This window comes from Podarcis muralis, chromosome 6 (genome assembly GCF_964188315.1).
Source record: "Podarcis muralis chromosome 6, rPodMur119.hap1.1, whole genome shotgun sequence".
Lineage (NCBI taxonomy): Eukaryota > Metazoa > Chordata > Lepidosauria > Squamata > Lacertidae > Podarcis > Podarcis muralis.
The window spans coordinates 14,613,326-14,632,746 of NC_135660.1; the positions used below are offsets into that span (position 1 = coordinate 14,613,326).

The following is a 19,421-nucleotide window of genomic DNA, read 5'->3' on the forward strand; positions in this document are numbered from 1 at the left end:
CAGCACTACATCTCCCCATCCAACCATTTTTCTTAGCCTGTTCCAAAAACCAGACGTGCAGATGTCACTCATCCTCCTCATCCCTACCCCCACCCCCAAAAAACACAAGAGGAGAGCCAAGCCTCCTCTTGTGCTGTATAGCCTCCAGTGCTGTATAGCACTGGCTATACAGAGGTTATACAGTCATACCTCGGGTTACAGCCGCTTCAGGTTGTGTTTTTTCGGGTTACGGACTGCCGAAACCTGGAAGTACCGGAATGGGTTACTTCCAGGTTTTGGCGGCCGCGCATGCACAGAAGCGCTAAATCGCACTTTGCACATGCGCAGAAGCACCAAATCGCAACCTGCGCGTGTGCACACGTGGGTTGTGAATGCTGTGGGTTGCGAACATGCATCCTGCATGGATCACGTTCACAACCCGAGCGTCCACTGATATACATATATGACGCGGTTACATGTTCATGGTTAAAACAAGGACAGCTGAACTTGCGTGCTCAGGAATATCAGCTCATTTTGAAGCCCCAACAGCTGGTGCCCGATGCAAAAATCCCAATTGTTCTACAGGAGAGCTAGCTTTGCCCAGGAAAATTAAATTAAAGCTACTATGTCCTGCAGCATTAAGCGCCGAGCCAGAATTTGTTGAAAGCAAAAGCGAGATTTGAGAAGCAGAAAAATTCAAGGCAGTGCTTGCCTGTGCCACTTTTGCCATCGGTAAATTTCGAAAGGGATCTTTGCGGAGACCAGCGAGACGGAAGCAAACAAACGCCGAAGCACAATGCCCCTTTGAAAAAAGCGAGGTGGAAGAACAGCTACACTCCCCCCCCCCGCCAGCTTGGGAAAACAAACCAAAAAAAAAGAAAAGCATTCATTTTCCCCCTCTTGAAATTTCAGCACTAAGAGCTGCATATTGGAGTCAAAGGGAAGGCCAAGCATTCCAACCGGGGAGAGGAAGAAAGGCGAACCTTTGTAGCTCTGACATGCAGACCCCATTGACGTGAGTCATCACTACTGGAAACAAAGGGGAGCATTGTGAACCTGGGCACAGGTGTGCCATTTCATAAATGCCTTGGGGGCCACTAAGTCAGAAGGGGAAGGAGACCTTGGCGATAGCAACTCTCCAAGGGTGCCCACTGACTCTGCGTTACATGCAAACACTTGCAGCCTCTATCTCAGATGCACACTCTTAATTATGCAATGTGCGGCTGCAGTATTAGGACAACATGCTTGCAACTCAGACAGAGACATGTCAGGATTTTTGCAAACCAAACAGCTTCTGCTGCTATTTTGCATAGGAAGCGGCCTCAAACCAGGTCAGCCTAATTGTACATGTAATCCAGTATGACTTCCTCTGACTGGGAGCAGCTCTATCATAACCAATCATATCATCATAGAATCTTAAGAGTTGGAAGGGACCCCAAGGGTCATCTAGTCCAACCCCCTGCAATGCAGGAATCTCAGCTAAAGCATTCATGACACATGGCCACCCAATCTCTGCTTAAAAACCTCTAAGGAAGAAGAGCCCACCACCTTTCGTGGGAGTCTGTTCCACTGCCGAACAGCTCATAACTGTCAGAAAGTTTTTTCGAAAGTTTAGTTGGAATCTCCTTTCTTGTAACCTGAAGTCAATGGTTCGAATCCTATCTTCCAGAGCAGGAGAAAACAAGCATGCTCCCTCTTCCATGTGACAGCCCTTGAGATATTTGAAGATGGCTATCCTATCTCCTCTCAGTCTCCTCTTTTCCAGGCTAAACATACCCAGCTCCTCTATGTTGTTATGATATATACCAGGGATGGCCTGACCCCCCCAAAAAGCGAACGAAAATTGGGATCTCCCCCTTAAAAAAAGCTCAACAACTTGGGGAGGTCACTACAATCCCCCCCCCCAGGAGTAGATTGCAGTCTTTTGGGAGTTGGACGTCCCTTATATATCATATGATAATATAGGCTACAGAGAATCTTTTTCCATCAGCTACTGCCTGATCTTTTCAAGTAGAGAAGCCAAGAACACAGGGCAAACATAGCACTCCTGGGCATAAGAAATGGTTTGGGTATGAAGCAAATCAATGGGTAGGGCACCTCCTGCATCTGCTACATCCACTCCCTGATGTACGCTTTACTCTGTGGCCTGAGCAACTCATTTGTTGTGTCTGGGAAAAGAGGAAATGACCACAGTTGCCAGATAGCTCCAAGGAATCATCCTTCATCGTTCCTGCAAGTGAAGTGGGTGTAGACCTCGCAGGTGGTGAAAGGGGTGTTTACTCGCATATGTACCCAGAAGAGCTTCAGCCAAAAGGTATATTTTATGCCGAAAGAGGGTTGCTGGTTTTGCATAATCATTTAGAACGTGTAGCACCCAGGAAATCTGAAAACATGGCCCAGTGTCCATCAGCTGGAGAGCTGAAAGTCAAAGTGGGCCAAACTGAGCTGGCCCCAAATTATATCCTCCAGAGATTTGTAGACATTCAGCATGTTTCCTGCTTTAATCTCCAGGAGAGGCAGCATAATGTCTTTGGTGGGGGCGGCTGTTGTCTGTAATGGCTACAAATTTGAGTTGAAACTGATGGGGGTAATATTGCAATGAAGTTAAAAGACTTGCCCTCTACTCCTTATTGGGCAGGGGCTTTTAATGCATATAGAAAAGGTTAGCTTTTTAAAATTAAAAACTATATAAAACTATGCATGGGGCAGAGAAAGTGGACCCAGAAAAGTGCTTCTCCCACTTTTACGACACCGGAACTCAGGGCCATTCCATGAAGCTGAACGTTGGAAAGGCATGTGCAGGCAAAATGGAAGTACTTCTTCACATAGCTAAACTCTGGCATTCAAATCGCAGCTTGGAATTTAACAAAGCCCACAGGTAACAGTTGCGCATAGTTCCTTGGGAGTAAGTCCCAGTGACCTTAATAGAATTTACCTCCAAGTGAGCATACATGCAGGAAAGCTGTCTAATCTTATGTACTTCTTAAAATACCAAGGGAACCAGCACTTGTATCCAATGCTGCCAACCACTGGAACAGCAGACTTTTGCTTGCCCAATGAAATTTCAGCCTCCTCCCCTCTCCCCGCACACTCTAGGCTTGGGGGCTTCTTGGAGAAGATTTGCAGGAGGCAGGGGAGAAGGGCAAGAGGAAGTTCCATTACACGAGCAGAACACGGCACACGAAGCATTAGATACAACCCAGAAGCTATTTTTAATGCTGGTACAAGACAGCATTCAAGGGTTGGTTCCGGGATTCACTATAGGTGGAGTGCCGATGTTTTAACCTAACAATGTGACCGATGTCTTTGCCAAAAAGGACAAAATGCAGGGGACCTCTATCAGGGACCTCCCTTTAGCTACAGCTCCCTGCTGAGTGTACAGTCTATGGGAAAACCCAGGTTTACTGTGTAATGCACGAAGTGGCTCCACAAAGAGAGAACAGGCAAAGCTCTATCCAACCTCCCCTGTCCCAATCTTTTCCGAAATTCAAAACGAAAGCAACTCGGCTTACTGCTTATGTGTCCGATGCTTCATTGAACGACATTGGTGCCCCTTTAGCTCAGTTCATTGAGAGTATGGCTTATTTGGTTTTTTAAAAAAACTGAAATATATTACAAAGAAGCACCAGCTAACTTTACCGTGCAGTTCCTGCTCGCTTGACTTTGGGCTGCTTCTTGCTCTGCGTTCGGTTTTTTTCACGACAGGCACGGCTGCTCCTCCTCCTCCTCCTCCCCCGTTCGCGGCTCCGTTGTGAGCCTTGATGGTGCCATTGTAGACTGGGGAACAGTTTCCTAGATGGCTCTTGTAGATGGACGAAGGGGGGCTGTTCAAACGGTTTTGGCGATCGATCTGCCGTTCTTTGATTTTTTTGTGCGGTGGTTTGTTGTACTGATCTTCCCTGGTTATGTAACTGGACATTCCATATAGTGGTATAATCTCTGAAATTTACAGAAAAGAAACAGGTTCAGCTTAGACTCCAAATCCAGCTTCCTCATTTACCACCACAATGAAAAACACTGCTTGCGTTCCCACACAACACTAAACTTATCAGGACCATGAGATTTCCCAAAGAGGAGCTTGCAGCTGCTTTCCTCCTCCCAAGACCTCTTTCCTGCTGAGTTGAGCTAAGCCAAGACTTGGAATAACAAGTTATCCAACCCAGGAGTGGTGGTGAAGCTCTAGGTCTCACTAACCATGAGCTGTAGCCAAGGATTGTTCTTGGTTAAGGAGACAGCATGACCACAAGTCCCAGCTTAGATGAAATGCAAACCAAACCTTGGCTTGGTTCAACACGGTGCAGCGGTAAAGAAAAGACGGAGGAAGGAACAAAGTGGAATCGCGCTCCATGTTTTTGTTGAAGCTTCAACATGTACTTGTTGTTTGCATGGTAAACAAGTCAGGTTTACCATGCCGTGTACCTCTGGTTAAGAACTTAATTCGTTCCGGAGGTCCGTTCCTAACCTGAAACTGTTCTTAACCTGAAACTGTTCTTAACCTGAAACTGTTCTTAACCTGAAGACCACTTTAGCTAATGGGGCCTCCCGCTGCCGCCACGCCGCCGGAGCACAATTTCTGTTCTCATCTTGAAGCAAAGTTCTTAACCCGAGGTACTATTTCTGGGTTAGCGGAGTCTGTAACCTGAAACGTATGTAACCTGAAGCGTATGTAACCCGAGGTACCAGTGTACTTGTATCCTATTGACACTGTACTCTTCTAAATACAGTGGTACCTCTGGTTACGTACTTAATTTGTTCTGGGGGGTCCGTTCTTAACCTGAAACTGTTCTTAACCTGAAGCACCACTTTAGCTAATGGGGCCTCCTGCTGCTGCTGCTGCGCCGCCACCGCACGATTTCTCTTCTCATTCTGAAGCAAAGTTCTTAACCCGAGGTAATATTTCTGGGTTAGCGGAGTCTGTAACCTGAAGTGTCTTTAACCTGAAGCGCATGTAACCCAAGGTACCACTGTACATGCAAATGCTTCAGCGTCAAGTCAAGGTGTCTCATAGAGCCAGTAGGCATGTGTCGAATATTTTTTATTTCAGCTTTTCAAACATAATGTCAGCAAGAGCCCTAGAAATGCAGATGCCTGAAATTAACATTTTGCACCACGAGCCAATCCTGATAATCTTGCCCATTCTTGTCTAAAAAAGAAACTGGCCATCCTTTAATTTGAAAATGTCCTCCGAGCAAATGCAGCCAAGAACCGCAGGTGACCACAACAACAGATGTTTTGTTACAACTTGTACCGTATCTTCACTGAAGAAGCTGAGAGGGAGGGAGGGAGGGAGGGGGGCTTTCTTCAGTTACTACATTCATACGTGGGTATCTCCTTTGCTAGATCCCGGTCATTCCTTTATATATTTAGCACATTTGCATCAAATCTGTGAAGGGCACAGAATATGCTCATCCATGCACATCTGCTCAGCTGCAAAATGCATCTTCTGCAGTTGCAGAATCTGGGAAATATTGCAGCACAAAATGCTAGAGTTGTGAGCATAGCTTATATAATGATACGTGGACTTTTTCCAAACTTGCTCCAGACCTAAAAGCATATCCCAAAACCTAAAAGACTTTCAAGCACCGAGGAATGAAATGGAAGACTACTATTCATAACTCTCTGCATGGCAAAGCTCTGCCTCTCATGTCCTAATTCTAAACACATGTCAAAGGGCTTTATTTCCATAAATTATAGGTTGGGCCAAGTCAACCTTCACCTAAATTTACTGTGCGGCATCTGAAACTCCATGGGGAGGCAGGAGCCTCTGACCACAGGGTTAAGCTCAGCACCATGGCATTGCCAGTTCCTCTGCAGCCACATGGAAAATGAACGGTAATGCCAGGCATAGCTGTGTACACTGCACAGCTCATTAAGGGCTACACCGGAGACCCTGCTCACAGTTCTCTCAATGAAAAAGGAGGTAAGAAAAGCTATGGGGAAAGTGTGGCTTTTTCAGTACAGTGGTACCTCAGGTTACATACGCTTCAGGTTACAGACTCCGCTAACCCAGAAATATTGCTTCAGGTTAAGAACTTTGCTTCAGGATGAGAACAGAAATCGTGCTCCGGCGGCGTGGCAGCAGGCCCCATTAGCTAAAGTGGTGCTTCAGGTTAAGAACAGTTTCAGGTTAAGTACGGATCTCCGGAACAAATTAAGTACTTAACCCGAGGTACTACTGTAATGGCCCCAAATATATGCAACAGCCTGCTCACGGAGCCCCTCTGGAGCCCAGGCTTATAGGCTTAGGGAAAATGTGCTTTTGTTGGGGGAGTTACTTATTTATAGCTTTTTACGTTTTACGTTGTCTACTGAGTATTTCAGAGTTGAGTATATCACCATAACAAATTGTGATACTTCCATCGTGTTGTTTCATTCATTCATTTAATAAATGTGCATTCCGCCCCATACCTGTAGATCTCAGGGCAGTTTTATGAAAACAACAGTTGATAGTGAAGCATTTTCATCTGCACCAAAGGCTATATAGCTCATGGGACTCCCCCCTAAAGGAAGCAGCAATCCCATCAGTGGGGAAAATGAGCTCTGAAAAGATGTGATCGTTCAAAACACCTGGGGCGAAGGGACTTAGCTCAGGGGCAATAGCATCGGCTTTGCAAGTAGAAGGTCCCAGATCCAATATCTGGTGTCTCCAACGCATGGCTAGCAGAGACCCCTGCCTGAAATCCTGGTGAGCTGCTGCCAGCCGGTGCATGCAGTACTGACCTAATGGTCTGACTTGGTATAAGGCAGCTTCCTATGTTGAGAAACTCGCTGCAAAATCCCTGCTGCTGTTTTGAATCCTACCATTTGGGTATGACGCAGATTAACCACATCTATCAGAAACAATTCTGCTCTCAATTGCTTTCAGTTGCATGTCTTGCATTCTGATGACATATCTTAAATGGGAAAGGGTCTCCCTTCGCAGCACACATGAAGAAGAGCATCTCTGATGCAGGAATCTGCTCAAATCTCTCGCACACAATAAAGATGGCCCTGTTACCCTCAGGGACCATGAGACAGTTTCACAGTGACCCACTGCACATTCTTTTCGAGAAGCAGGCAAAAGATTGTTGTTGGGAGTTGTGTGTTTTTTGCAAAACAAATAAATGACACCTCTCGTCTTTCCCATTTTTGAGAAGTCACCAGCATGACTTCACATGACATGAGGGATAAAGGTGCTTTGTCTCTATTCATTAGCGACCAAACAGGGGACTCGTGTTTGCTTCTTTCTGACAGTGGTCCTTGCCTGCAGGGCAAGGCTTGTCAGATCTAATTTTCTTTGCTAACCTGACTGCAGCTGGCTAAACACAAACGCACCGGACAAGCACAGCCACCACCCCTCGCCCGGATGGTAGGAAGCCTTGGTCCTGAAGAGTCCCTCAGATGCTTACCCAGCCTCTTTCTGAAGGCCTCCAAGAAAAGCGATTCCCCATTTATGACAAGCTAGGCCAAAGGCCGGTCTTTTCTCGCAGTCCCAAACCAGATACCCAACAGCAACTCTCAGGCAACTAGTAAGCAGAAGAATCTTGCCTCCAACTCCCCTGGTCTTATAATTAAGAATTTCTTCCTAATGCTTCATCAAAAGCAAATCTCCTGAAGTCCCTCCCAGCCAGTGAGCCCCTAACAGTGTTACAAAGCTCTAAGACGACTGGAGTCGTGAGCAGTAGCACTCCTCTTCCGTGTGAGAAACTGAGATATGAAAGCTAGGAGCTGAATGGCACCTTAAACCTAAGGTTATGGGCGCAACAACAGAATGTCTAGGCACACTTTATTATAACAAAAATACAAAGCTGAAAATGAACGAACTGCAGCTAAAATATTATGTTCGTTTTTCACCTGGTCTAGTCCGTCCCCTGCCCACACCCCTAATATTCTTAAGAGAGTCTCTTCTCCAGTCTTCAGAGAGTAGATGGAAGTGGGGAGGCAGAAAAAGGTCCCCTTTCCTTTCACTCTGCAGTTTTAATCTGAAATCATAGGCGAAGTACTGTGCCCAGAGCTCAGAAACTGCTCACGCTAATGAAAACCCTGTTGCAAAATGCGCCTAGGACAATGGGAGTTTCGAACGCTGCTCCTCTTATAGCTGAAGGGGCAAACTGCAACATTTCACGGCAGGTCCTGTCTTGTACAACTTCAAAGCCTGGTATTGATAATGAAGCAAATACTGCAAACATTTTTAAAAAATAAAATCCCTTCCCTGTAATACACCTGTAACTTCAATCAGCTTTGTATTGTACACATTTTGTTTCTTTTTTAAAAAAAAAAACACCATGCAAAATACAATCATGCTGGGGGAAAACAGCAAAATACACAAAGTCCAGATGGTTGAAGAGGCTCACTGGGTAGGGCAGAGTCGCTATGCTTGATTCCCAAGAGTCAGGTGGCTGTTGCTTATAGGGAAGGAGAGGGTGATGCAGAAAGGAGGGCAGCACGGTGGAAACGCATTGGCAGGATGCTGGGTCGGCTCTGCCGGTGTGTTTGCAATGTGCCCATCTCCCTGTGAGCAACAGCGACCCCCCTGTTGGGAGGCTAGCATAGCACCCAGCGAGCTGCTTTTGCTAGGCTAGAAACCCCACACCAGCTGTCCTCTTACCTTGCTCTCCGTAGATTGTAGGGGGGAGATGATGCTGAGTGAAAAACTGGGGTGGCATATCTCCAGGCCCAGTCACCGGTGGGTAGAAAGCCGTATGAGAGTTATGAATGAAATGCGGGTGGTGAGTAAGATACGGGGGTAAGTGGTGGGTCGGAGAAATGGCGGAAGGGTAGCTGGGAGGGTAGCACTCCGGAGACTGAGGTGTGACCACCACCCTGCGAACACCCGTGTTGTCTTCTATTACCTGCAGAGAAAGAGGAGGCAGCAAGGTTGGTATAACGGATGCAATCCGCAGGTGAAATAATTTTAAGACGCACAGATTTTATTCCCATTAATAATAATAAAAAGCTTTTCATGGTCAGGAAGAATAACGTCCATATCCAAGCGGCAGCACTTTTGGTGGTAACGTCGTTCACGGCAGACACTCAGGCAGCCACACTAATTATAGCAAGGCATTCCGTAATTGCTTTATCAATGGAATTTTGAATGGAGATCAAAGGAAAACCGAAATACGTGCACCAGCGGCCCCTTTGATCGGACAAACCTTGCCTTTATTCATGAACACCGAACAGCACAGACAGAGCTAACGGTGAACAATGCATTATTTATTTGCAACGAAGCAAAAACCAAAAAAACGTAAGAATCCACCATTTCGGATAAAGGAGCTATAATGGGCAAATGATAAATTAGGATCGAACACTGCCCATCTGTGGATATCCTACCTGAGAATACCCCTAATCCTGGAGCCAGAGCTGACCCCTACACCTCTTTTTAATTAAATCAGCTCAGTCACCTTCCACATGTCCCTGAAGCACACAAGATGTGCCTGACGTCTACTTTGTACTGCAGAAAGCGCCCAGTTCCAAGTTTTAGTTGGGGGTGTCTTAATAGGGTTCATGTCCCATAATGGGCATCTCCTTGGCCACTGTAAGAATAAAATGTTGGACTAAGTGGGCAATTGGCCTGATTTAGCAGAGATCTTCTTACGTTCGTGCTTAGCTCTCCCCACTGAAATCAGTTGCCAAGAACTAAGTTTTGGCTAGGCTATGCCTAAAGTTTTTGACAAATAACGGTATATTACATTTGACTCTGGGTATGTTTTGGGGGAAAGTTCTCTATGGGGAGATTTAAAGTTTATAGTCATGTTTCTAAAAGGTAAATTGTATTTTCATTGTGACCTTGGGAATTAACAGAGACTCAATACATTTGAACAGATTTACCCAAGACTTCATAAAGAAATCATATCTGCGTTTCCTTCAGGCTTAGATAATGTTCTGTCTGACTTTACAGGTTCATGCAGCCCAGCACTTCGAGTCTATATAAGCTACGAGTTCCTCCCACTGTCCGTCCCAAGAGAGCAAGGTTTTCTGGACTGTGTTGGAAACAGAGCTGGGCCAAAAAAGGAATCGCTTTTCACGAAAACTTCAGCCAGCTTTGAAAAGTGTAGCCCCCCACCCCACCCGCCAACTTTCAGTGAATGTTGAAGAATAGGTAAAACATAGGCCAACTTATTCATAGCCACTTTTACTTCTGGGCAACCTTATGAAGGCCACATGCTGGTGGGGCCAGAGGCAAAAGTTGGAGGAGCAAAGAATCATAGAACTGTAGAGTTGGAAGGGACCTCAAGGGTCATCTAGTTCAACCCTGAAGCAACCTCAGCTAAAGCATCCATGACTGATGACCATTCAAACACAAATGTAAAAACTGTCTTGCCACAGTAGGGTAGTTTCTACATATAAACACACACACACACACACACACACACACACACACACACACACACACCTTCCTCTTTATGCTCTACCCAGATGAGCAAAAGGCATTATCAGAATTCAAAGGCCCATTTTAGCCAGGTAAAGACAATAGGGGTGCAACAGTGGAACAACAGTGAGGAGGTGTGGTCTGGGGAGATGGGGCATGGCTTAGAGAGAGGCCCAAGGGCCAGAGAGAAGTCTGAGGGCAACATCTGGCCCCGAGGTTCTCCACTGCTACCCTACATAAAGCAATTCAGCAGAGCACTCCAAGGTTGACACCACCTCATATAGTCAAGTAATCAAGCCAAGAGAGGACACCCACACTGTGGCCACACAGCAAGCTGACTTGAGCAAACCAGAACACACACAAAAAACCAGCACCTCAGCAAGCAAAGAAAATACAACAAATAGAAGGGACTCTGTATTGACACCCTGTGACGTATGTTTTTGAACTTCTGGGTTGCAACTTAACAGCGGTATTAAGCATATATATATACAGTGGTACCTCGGTTTTTGAACGTAATCCATTCCGGAAGACTGTTCAAGTTCTGAAAAGTTCAAAAAGTGAAAACTCAACAGCCGACAGCTAGGCCTCAGAATCTTGCACTCAGCAGAAGCCCCGTGGCATGTTTGACTTCCGAAGCATGTTCCAAAACCAAAGCATTTATTTTTCGGTTTACGGCATTCAAAAGCTGAGAAATTTGTCAGCGGAGAAATTCGAAAACCGAGGTACCACTGTATATATAGAGCACTATCAAAGTATGTAATGTTTTACGGAATGGGCAGCAAGAAACAGATCATTGGCTGCAAGTAGCTTACAAAACTAAGGCTTCAGCAGTGAGGAGAAACACAGGCAAGGCTGAAAAGAGACAGAGGTGGCTTCTCCATTCTTCTTTGTGTTTCAGAAACAGGGGGAGTTGAGGGAAGGGAGATCTTCGAGGAAGAAGCAAAGGATGGGGGAGGATTGCAGAGCAGTTGGAAAAGGAGTCCCCATCCTGCAACCCCATAAACATTGTGCACCTTTCTGGTTTAAAGAGGCTCTACAGCTGTTCACGCCCTCCCATCAGATGTCAAAAAGATAAACAACTACCTGACATTTAGAAGACATCTGACAGCAGCCCTGTTCAGGGAGGTTTTGAATGTGTGACATTTTAATGTATTTTAAATCTTTGTTGGAAGCCGCCCAGAGTGGCTGGGGAAACTCAGCCAGATGGGCGGGGTACAAATAATAAATTATTATTATTATTTTTCACCTGCTGATGGTCAACAAAGCCGACCTTGCCCCACACAAGCCAGCTCTTTCTGCAGATCGTTTTCCCAGAACCTAGGTGGCTTCAATCCAGAGCTTCAATCAATGGGCAGCAAAGGTAACGTTTGAGGCTAAAACTCCGTAGTCCAAAGGGTTGGTGCAACAAAATGGGGTGGGGTGGGTTTTATAGCTTTCACCTAATAGGCCTTGTTACTTCTCCACAGGGGTATCTGCTTTCTGCCTGGCTCTCAAGACGCAGCCTTCCGAGGGCTGACCAAACCAAAGTCAAAATATGTTTTCGTTCGCAAGCTGGAATGTTCTTATTTCCTTTACATCCTTGTCATCCCAGTGCCAAAACAAACAGAAGGCAAATTAAATAATCACTCAATAGTCCTATTAATTACCGACATCGCTGGGCCCGGGCAAGAGCAAATAAGGCGAACACAGCTATTATAACATCAGCACCAACAAACAACAACAGAAAAGCTACACCAAGTGACTACTACGTGCTTCAAGCTGTTACTTGGTATGAAGTCATTTGAAAAAACAGAACATTCGTTTTCCACATGGCGGGAAGTATGTTTCAATTCAACGGGGAGAATATGGGGCGGGGGGAATAGAGAGAGACAATATATAGCTTTTCCTATGACTACACGGCCAGCTGCTATATTCAGATGTTAAAGGGCTGATTTCACAAAGCTTACTCTTCGTGGTAATGTAGAGCAGCCCTAGATGCAAGAGGAGGGAGGAAGATCAGATGGGGACGTCCAAATGGATGATCCAGGGATAGTTGGGAGAGATCTTCCCCTTCTGCCACTATCTAACCCTAACCCTGCGGAAAGCCATCTAATTAGACTTTAATTTGATTTTGACCTGTTTTTAGGAGGTAATTTAATTATTGTTTGATTTTATTCTAATGTTATACAGTGGTACCTCGGGTTAAGTACTTAATTCATTCCGGAGGTCCGTACTTAACCTGAAACTGTTCTTAATCTGAAGCACCACTTTAGCTAATGGAGCCTCCTGCTGCTGCCGCGCCGCCAGAGCCCGTTTTCTGTTCTTATCCTGAAGCAAAGTTCTTAACCCGAGGTAATATTTCTGGGTTAGCGGCGTCTGTAACCTGAAGCGTATGTAACCTGAAGCGTATGTAACCCGAGGTACCACTGTATATCTGATGTTAGCCGCCCTGAGCCCGAATTCGGCCAGGGAGGGTGGGATATAAATAAAAGTTTATTATTATTATTAGTCAGAGAGGAGGAAGCAGATCTGCAAACCCTCTTCCCAATTCCTTCTGCGGAGTTCCATGGAAGGGTGGCTTTGACCAACCAGCGGGAGGGACTCAACAAGAGGCATTTTGAGCTGGAGGCAAAGAGGAAGCACACAATTTTGTCGCCTAGAACCCTGCGGGTGCCTTCATGGGTGGGATCAGGTTGCCACCATGAGGGCTAGAAGCTTGCGCACGAAAAGAGAGAGAAGGCGGGATGTTGATTTCCGTGCAAATGTTTGAAATGACACATCCTGCCGGCACCCAAATTATTTTGCTGAAAAAAGCATACCTGTGATATATAACCTGGAGGCACATGTATGGGAGGAATAGATCCATTTGGCGACATCATGGGAACCTCTGCGGGTCCTGTTAAGACAGAAAGAGGAAAACCAAACGATTAAGATATGCTTTATGTTCATGTGTACTGTGCTGAAAGACTCTAGGACATCTGTAGAACCAGTTTTGATATTGACATGCTCTACAGTGGTACCTCTAGTTATGAACTTAATTTGTTCTGGAGGTCCGTTCTTAACCTGAAACTGTTCTTAACTAGAGGCGTGCTTTCGCTAACGGGGCCTCTTATTGCGGCTGCGCCGCCAGCATACGATTTCCATTCTCATCCTGGGGCAAAGTTCTCAACTCAAGGTATCTCTTCCAGGTTAGCGGAGTTTGTAACCTGAAGAGTTTCTAACCTTGTTTGTAACTCGAGGTACCACTGTCTCCCCAGAAGCACATAGCTGATACCACCTCAATCGCTCCTCACACATCACTCCAGGAATGTTTAAGAACTTCCACTCATGCAGTTGGGCTTCCTGGCATATTTACATAACCCACGAGCAACACCAGTCCCCTTGGGAGAGATATAACTTGTTCCACGAGTGCACCTTATAAACATTTAAAGTGAAACAATCTGACTGGAAGGTTTTTTGTTTGTTTATTTGAATATATAAACATAAAGTGAAAATAATAATATAAACGTGTTTCTAGGCAAAAGTGGGTGAAGCCACATTATTCCAGTTGCATATAACTGGTGTTTTTATTAGAATTTCTGAACCAATTCAATCTAGAATTATAATCAGCAAACACCAGTGCCAATTTTGTGAACAACTGATTTATTACATTTGTTTTCCACAAGCAGCTTAGGGTGGCATACTTGAAACCACACTATTTTTACCTCCAGGTCAAACCTACAAGGTAGGTCAGGCTGACACATGTTGACTTCCAAAGGCCAGACAGCGAATTTCATGGCTGGGCAGCGAATTGAGCGTGTCTCCTCAGCCAAAATGCAACACTATCAGCTCTTCTACCATGCCCCTCAAAATCTACACCAGACTCCCACAAGCCAGTGCCCTCCAGACGTTTTGGTCTACACCACCCCTTGGCCACAAACATCTGGATGGCACCAGGCTGGGTGCAAGAGAAGGCCTTCAAGAAGGCTGGCACTATACCCCAGAAGTGGTCATGCCCATTATATGGCTTTGCATAGAATTCAATCTTCTGGAGGTCTAAGTCCACGACAAGCCACCCTCAGTAAATCATAATAATCTAGCAAATATTCTACGATTTATAAATCACTTTAAGAGTCTGTAAAGGGCTTCACATATATACAGTGGTACCTCGGGTTAAGTACCGTATTTTTCGCTCTATAAGACGCACCAGACCATAAGACGCACCTAGTTTTTGGAGGAGGAAAACAAGAAAAAAAAATTCCGAATCTCAGAAGCCAGAACAACAAGAGGGATCGCTGCGCAGTGAAAGCAGCGATCCGTCTTGCTGTTCTGGCTTCTGTGATAGCTGCGCAGCCTGCATTCACTCCATAAGACGCACACACATTTCCCCTTACTTTTTAGGAGGGAAAAAGTGAGTCTTATAGAGCAAAAAATACGGTACTTAATTTGTTCCGGAGGTCCATACTTAACCTGAAACTGTTCTTAACCTGAAGACCACTTTAGCTAATGGGGCCTCCTGCTGCTGCCACGCCACCGGAGCACAATTTCTGTTCTCATCCTGAAGCAAAGTTCTTAACCTGAAGCAATATTTCTGGGTTAACGGAGTGTGTAACCTGAAGCGTATGTAACCTGAAGCGTATGTAACCCGAGGTACCATTGTAATGCTGGGATCCTTAGAACCCCATGCAGTAGGTCAGTATTATTGTAGGGGTTGTGGGGGATGAGGCTGAGAGACATTGGCTCACTCAAAGCAACCTAGTGAGGTGATAGCGCATCGTGAGAGAGACAAACCAGGAACTTTCCAAATTTGCACCTTGGTCTCTTAGCCGTTGTGATACATCAGTTCTTGAAACTGCTTAGTGATCCACACACACTGGCATTCACAAAAGGTCTGCAGGCACACATTAACTATCATGACAACACATACAACCACACAAAATCAGATGGATAACACTGGGGGAAGGTCTGAGCCTGCAAATTCCAGCTTGACGGAATACTCAGCATAAAATTATTGGCCCTGGGCAAGTGAGCTGGTTGCTGCTCAGTTTCAAGCCTACGTGTGGCATCTGCATTGACACCTATTGAGCAAACAGGTACAGGACGGTAAAGGAGCAAAGGGAATAGCCATTCACAAGGATCTCCACTTTGTAACCCACTGGCCTAGATGAAACTTTCCCTTCCAAAAGTTTCCGATCGTGCTCAGTTTTTACATATGTGAAGAACTATCTCAGGAACATATGAAGACCACAAAACTCATTACCTCAGCAGTTTGGATTAACCAAGGAATGTGGTTATATAAGCAAGAGACTTAAAAGTTTCCACTCAAAACTCCAACCTTGGATGTCGAAAGTTCCTTTCTGAAGTATCAAATGCAAATATAGCAGCTCATGTGCCATAAGCATTAGGGTGCCGAGCTACATAAATCTAGGTAAAATGGAAAATAGGAAACCATACAGGGAATGGTTTAAAGACACCATATGTCTTACTTCTACAATGATTCTAAGTGAAATGCCGGAAGAAGTCTAAAATTCCAGGTCTGGAAATTTCACCATCAAGAGGGGCAGGCTTTCCACAAACTTAAATTACAAATTGGTGGCTTTCTGGTTATCATGACCAAAACGCCTTGGTCACAACATCAGAAATAAAGTCTCCCCTTCTTGCATTCTATCATAAGATAGGCTGCGCCATTGTTCAGTGATAGAAGTATCTGTTTTGCATGCAGAATGTCTTGGGTTCAATCCTGGCATCTCCAGGCAGGGCTGTGAATGTTTCAAACCCTCAATACTGAGCTCGATGGACCAATGGTTTGACTCAATGTAAGGCAGCCTTCCTGGTTTTCCCAGTAGTGATGTATGGAAGTGAGAGCTGGACCATAAAGAAGGCTGATCGCTGAAGAATTGATGCTTTAGAATTATGGTGTTGGAGGAGACTCTTGAAAGTCCCATGGACTGCAAGAAGATCAAACCTATCCATTCTGAAGGAAATCAGCCCTGAGTGCTCACTGGAAGGACAGATCCTGAAGCTGAGGCTCCAATACTTTGGCCACCTCATGAGAAGAGAAGACTCCCTGGAAAAGACCCTCATGTTGGGAAAGACGGAGGGCACAAGGAGAAGGGGATGACAGAGGACGAGATGGTTGGACAATGTTCTTGAAGCTACTAGCATGAGTCTGACCAAACTGCGGGAGGCAGTGGAAGACAGGAGTGCCTGGCGTGCTTTGGTCCATGGGGTCACGAAGAGTCGGACATGACTAAACAACAACAAGGCAGCCTCCTACGTTTCCTATAAGTACAGCTGGGAGTACATAGGCCATAACTTTTGCAGATGCATTTATTTACAAGGCTTGTCTTAAACTGAGGCAAAGAGGAGTGACACAGATACTCACAGACAAACACACGCTACCTTGAAACAGTTGTTAAAAGCTTCCGGTCTCCATCAAGATAAAATTATCCGTCACTAAGAGCCATTAGAAGCAATAGGAATTAAAGTCAGACATGCACCATTACTTTATATGGAATTTAGGCTGCAACCCTGCCCCCCATGCCTCAATGAATTGAGTCTTACTTCTGAGTAGACATGGTTAGGACTGCAAGTGTGACTCTCTAGCTGTATCAAGAGTGTAGCATTTAACTGATCAGCTTCTCAAAAGCTGTCTTGGGTTCCATGGGTATTACTTATCGCAATACACATCCACCCCCAATCATGTTTTATCTATCGTTAAAATACGTCCTTATGAAGGCTTTTTTTAAGCCAGCACCTCTCAGGTGAGAGCCATTGCCATTCTAAAAGAACAAGGGAGGCGTTTGTGATGAGTATAGAAATATAGCACTGGTCCTTATTAACAAGTCCCTATCAGATATGTCAAAATCTCCTCAAAATTAACACACATGCCCTGCAATTCGAGAATTACAAAAAATTCTGCACTTTTAAGTTCTCACACCTAAGCAGGCGCTAACTGCTTTGACACTCAAATTGGCCCCGTTATAGAACCTGTCTGAGAAACATCTGTCAATCCGTCTATAAAGTAACAGCCGCCATTCGGGATGAAACCAAACTCTCACATGCAACAGACTCTGCTGTCCGTAAATGCCTCGGATTCAATGTTTTAAAAATTGCGTTTTATCGTCAGAAGTGCTCTGCACAAGCAGACTCTTAACCTCAGGTGTGACCCTCAGACTGTTAAAGTCATTTGGGGAAAGGGCTTTAAAGAATGTTGGACAGGTGAATGATTTACTGCTGTATGATGTTTTCTTCGCTGCCTCTATTTCAGGGCTGGGCAAATGACTTTAGCACACATTTCATTTCTCGTCTCCCGTTGCCGCTATCAAAACAACTTGGAAGTGGGGACTCTGCGTTAGACCTAGAAACCGTCTCCCGCCTGGGACAACTCAGTGCATCTATTAAAAGACTGGCCTTGGCAACACGACCCACATAAATGAATGCTAAACTCACAGAAAGAAACACGGCAATTTTATATACTGCTGTTTTATCGTGGGTTTTGACCATATATATATATATATATATATATATATATATATATATATATTAATGAATAGCTCTGCTTTGAGCGCGCATGCACATATATATATGTGTGTGTGCGTGTGTGTGCGCGCGCGCGCATGCAAAGGAACGCTGGTGGCGCTGTGGGTTAAACCACAGAGCCTAGGACTTGCTGATCAGAAGGTACCGCTCCGGCGGGAAGGTAAACAGCGTTTCCGTGCACTGCTCTGGTTTGCCAGAAGTGTCTTAGTCATGCTGGCCACATGACCCAGAAGCTGTACACCGGCTCCCTCGGCCAATAAAGCGAGATGAGCGCTGCAACCCCAGAGTTGGTCACGACTGGACCTAATGGTCAGGCGTCCCTTTACCTATATATATGCATGCCAAAGATGGCTTGCAAGAAGACAATAAGAACTTACAAATATCAGTGGCGAGAGTCATTTCCTGAATGGACAGAACTTAGCACTTAGAAACAATTTGTAAGGAAGGAACCATTTGTAAATTATCATCAACATCATCATCATCATCATCATTAATAATAATAATAATAATAATAATAATAATAGTAATAATTTATTTGTAGCACACTCATCTGACTAGGTTGCCCCAGCCACTCTAGGCGGCTTCCAACAAATTTCTAAACATAATACAGTGGTGCCTCGCAAGACGAAAATAATCTGTTCCGCGAGTCTCTTCGTCTAGCGGTTTTTTCGTCTTGCGAAGCAACCCTATTAGCGGCTTAGCGCTATTAGCGGTTTAGCGGCTAAAAGGCTATTAGCGGCTTAGAAAAAAGGGGGGGGGGAAGCGAAAAAAAATTGCAAGACTCGCAAAACGTTTTTGTCTTGCGAAGCAAGCCCATAGGGAAAATCGTCTTGCGAAGCAACTCAAAAACGGAAAACCCTTTCGTCTAGCGGGTTTTTCATCTTGCGAGGCATTCGTCTTGCGGGGCACCACTGTAAAACATCAAACATTAAGGGCTGCCTTCAGATGTCTTCTAAAAGTTGTATAGTTAATTTTCTCCTTGAGATCTGATGGGAGAGTATTCCACAGGGCAGTCACCACTAATGAGAAGGCCCTCTGCCTGGTTCCCTGTAACTCCACAGAGGGAAGAGGCAAGAGCTCAGTAGTAGAGCAGAAGAACCCAGGTTCAATCCCTAGTATCTCTTAAGGTAGGGCTGGGAGATGGCCATGTTTGGAGCCCTGGAAAACTGGTGCCAGTCTGGTATCCCCTCACTCACTCATCCAATTCTCTTGTGCTCCCCAAAGAATTAGATCAGATTTATCCAGCCGGAAGGGATGAAAGCTCCATGCTGATCTTCTCCCCAACTCTATTGGGGAACTTTGTGCCCATTAAGTCACGTAAATGTTGGCTCATTTCATGGGAAAAGGGGTACAGGCTGGCTATCTCCCTTCTCCCACCTCCCCACCCCAGACCATTCAGTCCAAGTTCTTACCTCCACAACCATGGAGGAAAAACAAGCCAAGGTGCAGAGGTCCTAGAGGACTAAGCCCCATCCTGTTTTGGGGTCAACATGGAATGTGGCCAGAAACCTCAAGCCTAGTTACTTTTACTGGATATACAGCACTAAAATTAAATTAGGTTTACAGCATTTCGCCAAAGCCAAGGTGTTTAACA

General features: G+C 45.2%; 1 protein-coding gene across 1 annotated transcript in view; it reads right to left on the reverse strand.

Moving 5' to 3' along the window:
- FNDC3B (fibronectin type III domain containing 3B) overlaps nucleotides 1-19,421 on the reverse strand; it is a 263,394-nt gene that overhangs the window by 96,396 nt on the left and 147,577 nt on the right. The window contains exons 4-6 of the mRNA XM_028731578.2: nucleotides 13,126-13,202; nucleotides 8,567-8,810; nucleotides 3,619-3,918 (exon numbers count right to left, since the gene is read on the reverse strand). Of these exons, the coding sequence (XP_028587411.2) occupies nucleotides 3,619-3,918; nucleotides 8,567-8,810; nucleotides 13,126-13,202 (621 nt within the window). The remainder of the gene's footprint in view (nucleotides 1-3,618; nucleotides 3,919-8,566; nucleotides 8,811-13,125; nucleotides 13,203-19,421) is intronic.